At 57.1% G+C, this 8,960-nt stretch overlaps 2 protein-coding genes across 2 annotated transcripts; both read left to right on the top strand.

Moving 5' to 3' along the window:
* Nucleotides 1-5,074: 5,074 nt before the first annotated feature.
* CCM_02486 (uncharacterized protein) lies at nucleotides 5,075-6,628 on the top strand (the record flags this gene model as incomplete). The annotated part of the gene is made up of 1 exon (XM_006667638.1): nucleotides 5,075-6,628. One exon carries the CDS (start codon nucleotides 5,075-5,077, stop codon nucleotides 6,626-6,628), a length of 1,554 nt encoding a protein of 517 aa, XP_006667701.1.
* Nucleotides 6,629-7,003: 375 nt separating this feature from the next.
* CCM_02485 (iron/copper transporter Atx1, putative) lies at nucleotides 7,004-7,809 on the top strand (the record flags this gene model as incomplete). Its single annotated transcript, XM_006667637.1, has 4 exons — nucleotides 7,004-7,102; nucleotides 7,174-7,200; nucleotides 7,476-7,566; nucleotides 7,646-7,809. 4 exons carry the CDS (start codon nucleotides 7,004-7,006, stop codon nucleotides 7,807-7,809), a joined length of 381 nt encoding a protein of 126 aa, XP_006667700.1.
* Nucleotides 7,810-8,960: the final 1,151 nt, after the last annotated feature.

The following is an 8,960-nucleotide window of genomic DNA, read 5'->3' as shown; positions in this document are numbered from 1 at the left end:
AGCAGCAGCGCCCACGGCGGCGGCCGCGAGGACGGCCGCGCGAGCCACCCGCCGAGGTTGTCGAGCGTCTGGCCGGCGCCGACCGCGCGCGCCCGCCACTGGCGCACGCGGAAGCGCATCACCTCGACCGTGTCATCGTCGACGTCGGCGAGGCCCTTGTCGGCGGCGAGCGAGATGACTTGGTTGAACTTGTCGCTCATGAGCACGAGCCTGTACATGGCAATGGCGTACGGTGAGTCGGCCTAGAATTGGATGTTAGCTGGTAAGACGATGTGAGTGGTGATAAGCGGACAGTGCAATACTGTCTTTGCACAGGTCTAGCACCCGGAGCCGGACAATGACCTCATGGGTGGCTCGACGAGGCAGCATGGGAAAACGCACCAGATACGACGGCCGCAGACTAAACGTGTGAGGCGCAAAGTTGGCCGGCAAGCCCGCCATGGCGTTCCACTGGCGATCGAGCACGACAACGCTGCACATGAGCGTGTACGCCTCCTTGCGCTGCGCCTCGGTGGCCAGCATCTGCTCCACGACGTCGCCGCTGTGGATGCCGAGCTCCATCAGTATGCGTCCGGCGCTGCCAAACATGCGGAGGGCCAGCTGCGCGCGCTCTTCAAAGATGTAGTAGTGACCCTGGAGACCAAGTCAGCACTGGAGCCATGCATATGCATCAGCCGTGTACATACCAGCAGCAGGGCGATTGTGACGTGCTTCATGGTCGGCGGCGTGCTGGATGTGATGGAGGCGTTCACGGCGCACTGCACGGCGGCGCGCAAGGTGTCTGGCGGTATCGAGCACAGCCCGTCCGTTCGAGACCGGGAGGCAATACCTAGTATCAGATTGAACATGATGAGGTGGTTATACTCGGACTGCTGCTGCTGCTGCTGCTGCGCGCCGCCATCCAGCGGGGAGTCCGCGTCGTACCAGGCCGCCAGCTGGTCCTGCATGCTGGCCATGTTGACAAAGGCGTGCAGCGCCCCGACGGCTTCCCCGTAGACGGACAGGGCCTCCCTCGCCTCGGCCAGGGTCAGGCGGGACTGGAACTGCCGCAGGTGGTGCTGGTCCTCGGCGCGGCACGGCGGCCGCCACGGGCGGCGCGCCTCCGACAGCGCGTGGTCTTGGTCGAAGCTCGGCAGAACCGGCTTGTGCGGCGCGGGCCCGAGGTGGCCGCGGTTCCGCAGCGTCATGCGTACGACGTTCATGCTGTACTCGGGGCTTGTGGGCCCGCAGAACCCGCTGTGGTGCTCCGCTCCCGTGTCACCGGCGGCGGCGGCAGGGAGCAGCGGGTCCGGATAGGGCTGCCGCGGGGCCGCAGCGTGTGCTGCAGCATCCTGCCCAGGCGCCTCCCCCTTTTGACTGTAGGATTCCAGCACGGTTTCCACATGGAGAATCTGTGCCCGTAGACTGGCCACCACGCCGTGAAGAGAGGATGGGTCGCTGCGGGGCGGGCGGAAAATGGTACGTTAGTTTTCAGCTGGCCGAGAAATATTGCGTAGCCAGGGGATTGGTGCTTTATTACGATGGTAGGATTGGGTCCGCCGCCTCGACATGAGACGGAAGTCCCTGTGCTTCCCCGGCGGGGTCGGGTCGGCGAGTTCCGGCGGCGGCGGCGGCGGATCCGGCATGCGGCACCGGCGCGTACTCGCCGTCGTAGATGCACTGGCGCAAGCGGTCCTCGCAGTAGGAACACGGCAGCCTGCCGTCGCACTTTCCTTTCCGACGGCGACAGACGGTGCAGGCGCGCAGGGCGTACGGCGCCCGACGCTTGGGGGAGATGGTGGTGGTCGCGGTCGATCCGCCGGTCCTCTTGGCTCCGCGGCGATCCATGGCGTCTGCGCGCAGATGAGATGAGATGGCGTGAACGGTGTGAGGGTAAACAAAACGGCTGGTGGCTGTGGTTTCCGAAGAGAAAAAAGGGTGTCTTGAGCGAGTCGGTCCAGGGTCATGCCGGTTGTTCCGACGGAAAGTGGGCACTTTTCTTGCCTCGGGCCGCTTTGGGGAAAGAAGCATATGGTCAAAGTTGTATATAAGGTATTATCGTACCTTGAATAAAATTGCTTGTAGGCACAAAATATGTAGGTACCTGACCGGCTGTGCTCTTTGGTGGCCGTGATCTATCATCATTGGCTTACTCCAGATTCATATATAGGGAAGCAAAGTCCTCTGACTTCCCTTGGATGTTTGCAATAAATCACCTGTAAATCTGCTGTTAGTTAGATTCTAGAGCTTCATTCTAGGCCAACGCACCTGTGATATCCAGCGAGAAGCTGTCTTTGATGGTGGAATGGTTCATTTCTTATCCAAGATTCCATTCAGCTGAACCCCGCGAAATGTCCTTGTTTACTACCACTGGCTGCGCTGGTGTACCGTATTTTATTTGGGACGTTTTCTGACAATGCGACAAGTTTTGCAGAAATGAATCAAACCAGCTATAAATCTTCAAGGGTCAAGGGTAAGTGCGTGGCGCAACTGATCGGATCGCGTCCCTTGTCGCGTCCCACTTCGCGCCCGCTATCAGCCCCTCCCAACATATTAATGAGTTCTGCCCAACTTCCAGTTTGCCATCCGCTTCTTTATCCCCCCACGCTGTCGGTCGCCTTGCTCTCTCTTTCGCCCGTACATGATATCGATTTTGTCGCTCTTGGCGTCCGCGATACATCATGAACGGCTCTTTTGACCGTCTGCCGGCGGAGCTGCGTCACAACATCTGGCAGCTGGTCCTCGGTGATGGCGACCCCGCCACCATGGTGCCGTTTCTCACCTCGCGACCATATATGCTCGAGGAGGAAGACGATGACGATGATATGATGATGGGCGCCGAGGATGCCGGTGAGATCCTGTCCGAGGAGCAGTTTGAACAGATCCGCCAGCTCGCCCTGCAGCAGGTCGCCGTCGATAACGAGAATGCTGCCACCGGTCCGGTGGCGCCTGCGCCGACGACGCTGCCGAGTAACGGCATCGTTAGAGCAGTCAACAACGAAGACGACCAAGGAGGTAACGGGGCAGCCAGCGGAGAGGCTCATTCGCAGGCTGCAGTCGACGCTGCCCGGGCAGAGATAGAGGAACAAATGTACAATGGCTATGACGACGACGACCAAGATATCGATATCGATCTCGACGATGACGACGCCGAGAGCTTCGATACCGACGTTGGCGACTTTTTCGAAAGCGGAAATCCCTACGGCCAGGAACGCGCTTGGGACGACGAGGTGGTCATTCCCGTCTACGCGCCGCCTCTTCTCCTCATCAACCGCGAGGCGCGCCACCTCGCGCTCCGCTGGCTCGCCAAGCACAACATCCAGCTGACGCGCAACACTATTGCCAAGGGCGAGATTGACAGCGGGTTCGTGACCAAGCCCGGCAGCCTGCCCGCGCTGGTGCGCAAGTACGACCCGGCGCGCGACCACCTGTACGTGGACCGGCGCTACTGGCGGCGCTTCTGCGACCGTCTGCAGATGCCGCACATGATACGGCCGCCGAGCGAGCTGGGGGACGCCGAGGATGCCGACGAGGAGCCGCCGGAGCCGGTGCACGACATTGGCGAGACCATCCAGAACCTGGCGCTGCCGGCGTTTACCCTGTACCACGGCGTCGGCACGGTGGGCCACATGCTGCAGTTCCTGCCCAACATCAAGCAGGTGGCGTGCATCTGGGGCGACCTGCCCGGCCAGGCGTGGCAGCCCGAGGTTACGTACGAGACGGTGCAGCGCGACGGCCAGGCCAAGACGCAGGTCACGCTGCTGCTCACGCCGCGCTGGGACCACGTCCGCATCAGCGAGAAGCTGTCCCAGGCCGAGCTCGACAGGCGCCAGGTGGACACGGATCGCATCAACGCGGAGCGGGACCAGGGCCGCCAGGCGAAGCAGGAGAGGAGGGCGCGGGGCGAGGTCGCCGCCGACGACGACGAGGATGATAATGATGATGATGATGACGACGACGATGACGACGAGGATATGGAGGATGAGGGCACAGGGCCGCTCGTCACCATGTGTATAAGGGATCCCACCGACGCCGAGTCCGTCTATTACGAAAAGGGGTACCTGAGCAGTTGGCTGAATGATATATATAACGAGCTGTCCATCTGCGAACTTCCGGAACATGTCACGGACGAGTATGACGGGTCCGTCACGCTGTCGATTGTTCCCTGCAGCGCAGTCTGTCCTTCGGCCACGCAGCCGCCTGCGGCTACACAGCCTGCGGCGGGCCTTGTCTGAGCCGTGCATTTGTCCGCGTGGTATATAATGGTCAGCATATAGTAAAATCGATCTACTGTGTGCTCTTTTGCGATTTGGCTCACGGCAATGTGTCGCATCTCCCAGATGCTTTCCTCTTTTTGTGGCTGCTGCAAGCTGTCCGCATTGTGAAGACGATGTTTGTCGACCGCCCTCCACATGTGAACACAGAGAGGTTGTGACAAGGAAACATGATGGTAGAAAATTGACTGTTGATGTTTTACTTTGCCTTCTTTGTTGATACGTTGACAGATGCAAATCAACGCCTAAATACAGTCGGCGTCTCGTACTTGACTCTAAACAGCTACTGTCAGGACTGCCAGAATAGGCACACAGTATCAGGGGAATCTGGTTGGTTAATGACTCTCTAACTATTAGTATGTACGCCGGTAGATATATGATGTTTGACAGAGGATCAGTCTTCCTGCTTTCCATGCGGCAGGTACGCATTCATCAAGTGGCAACTGCCTCGAGTTGGAGGCTGTGAAACCCGCGACTGCAAGGTGAGCTGCTGCTTTTGTGCCTACACAACACCTGCAAACTTGACTTTACATCAACTGTATACAATATCTGCAGCCTTCTCTTCATATCAACTTGGACAACAAAGGTACCGCACGACGACGAACCCGGCAGACTTTGAGGATGTCGTTCGCGGAGAGCAGCTCGAAGCAGCTCGCATTCCGCTCTCGCGGTCTCTACTATCACCAAGAGCAGAGAATTGACAATGATTTTGATGGTTTCTGCAGGAATGTCATCGACCGTATCCCTGCTGACCCAGACGAATACCAAAGTAACATTACAGAGGCGGCACACTGGTCATCGGGTTCTATTTTTGCTAACGAATGGGCACAGACTGGCTAATGGAAAAGCGAGGTTATTTTGACAGGATCGCAGCATACGAGGAAGGGAGGAGCTTCACCCTGACTACTGAGAAGCGACAAGGGTACTGGGGTTCTGGGAGCATGATCATGGCACTTCCTCTCGCCTTCGACTGGAAGCAGGATCACATCGTCATCGTCAACCTAGATGCCGAGGTGTTGACCATACAGTTCGGCGCACATTTTGACCTTTCCAACTTGCCGCGCGGGACCACGTCGTGGAAAAATGCCATAGTACCCAGCATATATCGGCAATACCCGACCGTGTCGCTCGACTTCTGTGGCACGGATCAGATGGCTGAGTCGGCCGTGGTACGGCGAACGCCAACACGGCTCTTGGAAGGAGATAGAGTGGTTCGCGTTGTTCCAAACAGTAGTCTGTCTAGTGGGCGTGATGTTTTTCTCACCCATGCACTGACGGCAATCTATGGCGCCTACCACACAGAGATTACACGTTTTGGCCTCGAGTGGCAGCCCGATTCATTCGTGTTGCGCGAGTTTGTATTCGCTATTCTATCTATCGCATCAGGTGAAGCAGAATTTATCTCCCCCAATTACTGTCGTGCCCCTCTTGGTCGTCAATTGCCACGCGGATGGTGTGATGTCTGGTTCCCACGACGAGGGGCCAGTCCGGCAGCGGAGCGCTTGGCCACGTTTGGCTCATTATTCCACGAAGAGGGGCAAAAGGCTGGTGCGGCCCCAGCTGAGAATATATACTGGATGAAGGGGGTGGTGGTGAAGGTCTCGACTGTGGTTGATGGGGTAGCGATCCAAGAAGCAGTTGCCTGGGGGCAAGCGCAAGGGAAGCATGCGTTTCTGGTGGTTGTGATTTCCATCTATGAGATTTGCTTTGCGGAGGTGCATACGGGCGACGACAAGCAGCTAGTTATTCGATTCAGCGAAGCGGTGAAGCTTTCGCCGCTGCGATGGGAAGAGTGCGTCGCGCTGCACCCTCTTACCCGACCTCAGTCTAGTGAGGAAGCTGGCATGGACTTGACGCCGGGCGAGACGATTACCTACCGTTACTTTACTGGAACGGCGCCAGGACTTGAGCAGCACTACACGGGCCTGGCAGCGCTGGTCAAGTTTTTGAAAGTGGCAATGATACGTGGTATTCCCCCGCAAAGAAGAAGCGCGCTACCGCCAGAGATTCTGGCACGGATCATGAGCTACACAGACAAAAGGACACTGGAGAAGTGCATGCGACTGTCGCAAACGCTATGTGGCTTTGGGTTTGCGGATTTCCGAATCGACGAGGAGTGGAAGATTGCGGGACTACCAGAAGCACTGAGAATCGAAGGCTGGGAGGATTCCACAGAAGGGCTGCTCTATTTTCGTGTCGCGAGACAATCGACGGGCGAGATTGTCAGGCTGGTGCAAGCCGTGCCTAGGGTAGCAGCAACGAGGGGATGGTGCTGGCTGCCTCTAATAACGGGAAGAGGAACGCGTGGAGTCTTGATGGACAGGGTGCCGTTGAGATTTGACTCGACGAGGCCTCAACGCACTATCGGTTATTAACGACATTTATCGACGTCGAGTGTCAGGAGGATGACGGCGGAATACGTTGCTCCATCGGGCGGGACGACGCGGGTATCCAAGTTGACCATTTGTATTGGAAACCGTGTCTTGTGTGCGGCAACGAGCACGTTTCAATAGATTGCAGCGCCGTGGCCAGGCTCCCACGTTGGCTGTTGCCGTGTTGCCCTGCGTGGTTTATGCGGTGGCGCGGGAAATGGGAGCGGGCCGCGACATAACATGATGGGCGCGGCGGTTTGTGAATCAGGATGACTGTCTGAAAAGGAGATGAGTTGCGCGGGCCATGGCCGAGGGACCGTCGGGTTGATGGTTGATGGCTGATGGCGTTGATGACTTGGAAAAGGAGAAACAAGCGCCATGTCGCACATTGGAGAAATAGGTGAGCAAGTTTTCAAGCTTGGACATTGGCGTCATGGCACCAGAGCGGGATTTGTGCCAGGCACAAGCGTCGATGGAGTACATGCGGGGCAGGTATCCGGCACTAATACAGAAACCAATAAAGTACATGTACATCAGGTCCCCTTTAGACTATGGCTCGCGCCATCGGCTCCGTAGTGTGACGCCTTTGCCTTGCAGCCGCTCGTTTGAGGGGTGAATTATTAATTATTAATTAACAGACGTTGCGCTGACCCTTTTGTCCTTTTGTCCCTTTCATTGTCTTCTGCCACGAATATACAAAAAGCACGCCTCGTCCCTTCTCCCGCCCAAACAAACTACTCTCAACCAAACATCTCCCCCGATCAACTTTGCAACCTTGGACCACCGACCGACTCCCTCCAAATCAACCCCGCATCACCAACCACCAACCCACCAACCCCCCAAAAGGCAGGCCATGGCTTCCCACACGTACGAGTTCAACGTCACCATGACCTGCGGCGGCTGCTCCGGCGCCATCGACCGCGTCCTGAAGAAGCTCGACGGTGCGTCTTGTTCCTTGTCTTCTTCGCCCCCGCCCCTGCCGCGCACGCACATGGCTAACTTTTTTTTCCAACCGGGCAGGCGTCGAGAGCTACGAAGTCTCCCTCGAGAACCAGAGCGCCAAGGTCGTCACCGAGCTCCCCTACGAGACGGTCCTCACCAAGATTGCCAAGACAGGCAAGAAGATCAACTCGGCCAAGGCGGACGGCGTCGAGCAGTCCATCGAGGTGCCCGCCGCGGCGTGAGGGAGTGCCGACGGCAGAAGAAATGATACCATGGTGGAAGGGAAGATTGTGCGAATGGGGGGGAGGACCTTGAAACTACATAGCGACACCTGACAGTATTTGGAGATTTTTTTCAATAACAAAAATACACCGTCAATAAATACCCTCTTTGTCCACGTGCTCTGCCTCAACTTGCCAGCCATGGGGGCGCGTGGTCTGAAGACAACGCTGCACGCCAAGAAATGGCAATAACAGTGGTTATATCGGAAGGACGGGGCTAGTCCAATCATGGTCAATTATACTTGTGCATTTGATGTATTATAGCGAGCTGATCAGTCTGGCATTGGTATCTCGATGACCGTCTTCAGCCGCGGCAGCCAAAGCTGTAGCAGTTATCCACAGCTTGATACGCCTTCAAACGCTCTTCATCGTTCTTGCAAGGCTGGCGTACAGGCCGTGTATATATGCTTGGACGGAGACGGTTGCTGGTGCCCAGAGAGGAGCGGGACGAGGTCGCGGCGGTAACGGACCGGCACGAAGTCAAGGTTCGGAGGTGCGCCGAGGTACCGGGGGGGGGGGGGGGGGCGGTGATGTTGTACAAACCCCCGTATACGAATGGCGGCGACGCCCGAGACACCGGGCTCGATTTGCGGCCGGGCGCACAAGGTCCTGGTGGTAGGTATTCCGCGGGACGGGTATGACATGAAGTGGGAATCCTGGGACATGTAAGCCTATTTCGCAGGCACTTGGAACCCTTGCCCCGATCCGAAGAATGACGGACGTGGCGCCTGCACGGCATTGCATCGACGTCGACATGTTCTTGTCGAAAGCGGCTGTCATGCTGCAGACACGAGGGAAGCAAGGCAAGCCTTGTGCTCCTGAGGCTGCGAGAATGGCATGCCGGGGTGGGGGGGGGAGGGATCTGTGAGACTTAGGGCAAGATAGAGCACCAGCATTCATGTGGGTGCCCACCACTTTTACTAGCGCACATAGTAAATATGTGATAGTTATAGGCCCACTTTACTTTACACTAAATTACTTCTTCTCTATCTATAGGTCCTAGGTTTAACTCCCTATAATATTACTAGCTATAAGCTACTCCCTAAAAATAAAGGTAGAAGTAGAACTAATAGAGCTTATTTTTACCTCTATAGAAGCTAGCTACTTAGAAG

This window comes from Cordyceps militaris, assembly GCF_000225605.1.
Source record: "Cordyceps militaris CM01 unplaced genomic scaffold CCM_S00002, whole genome shotgun sequence".
Classification (NCBI taxonomy): domain Eukaryota; kingdom Fungi; phylum Ascomycota; class Sordariomycetes; order Hypocreales; family Cordycipitaceae; genus Cordyceps; species Cordyceps militaris.
Note: the sequence above shows the minus strand (reverse complement) of the source record. Positions and strands in the feature narration are given on the sequence as shown.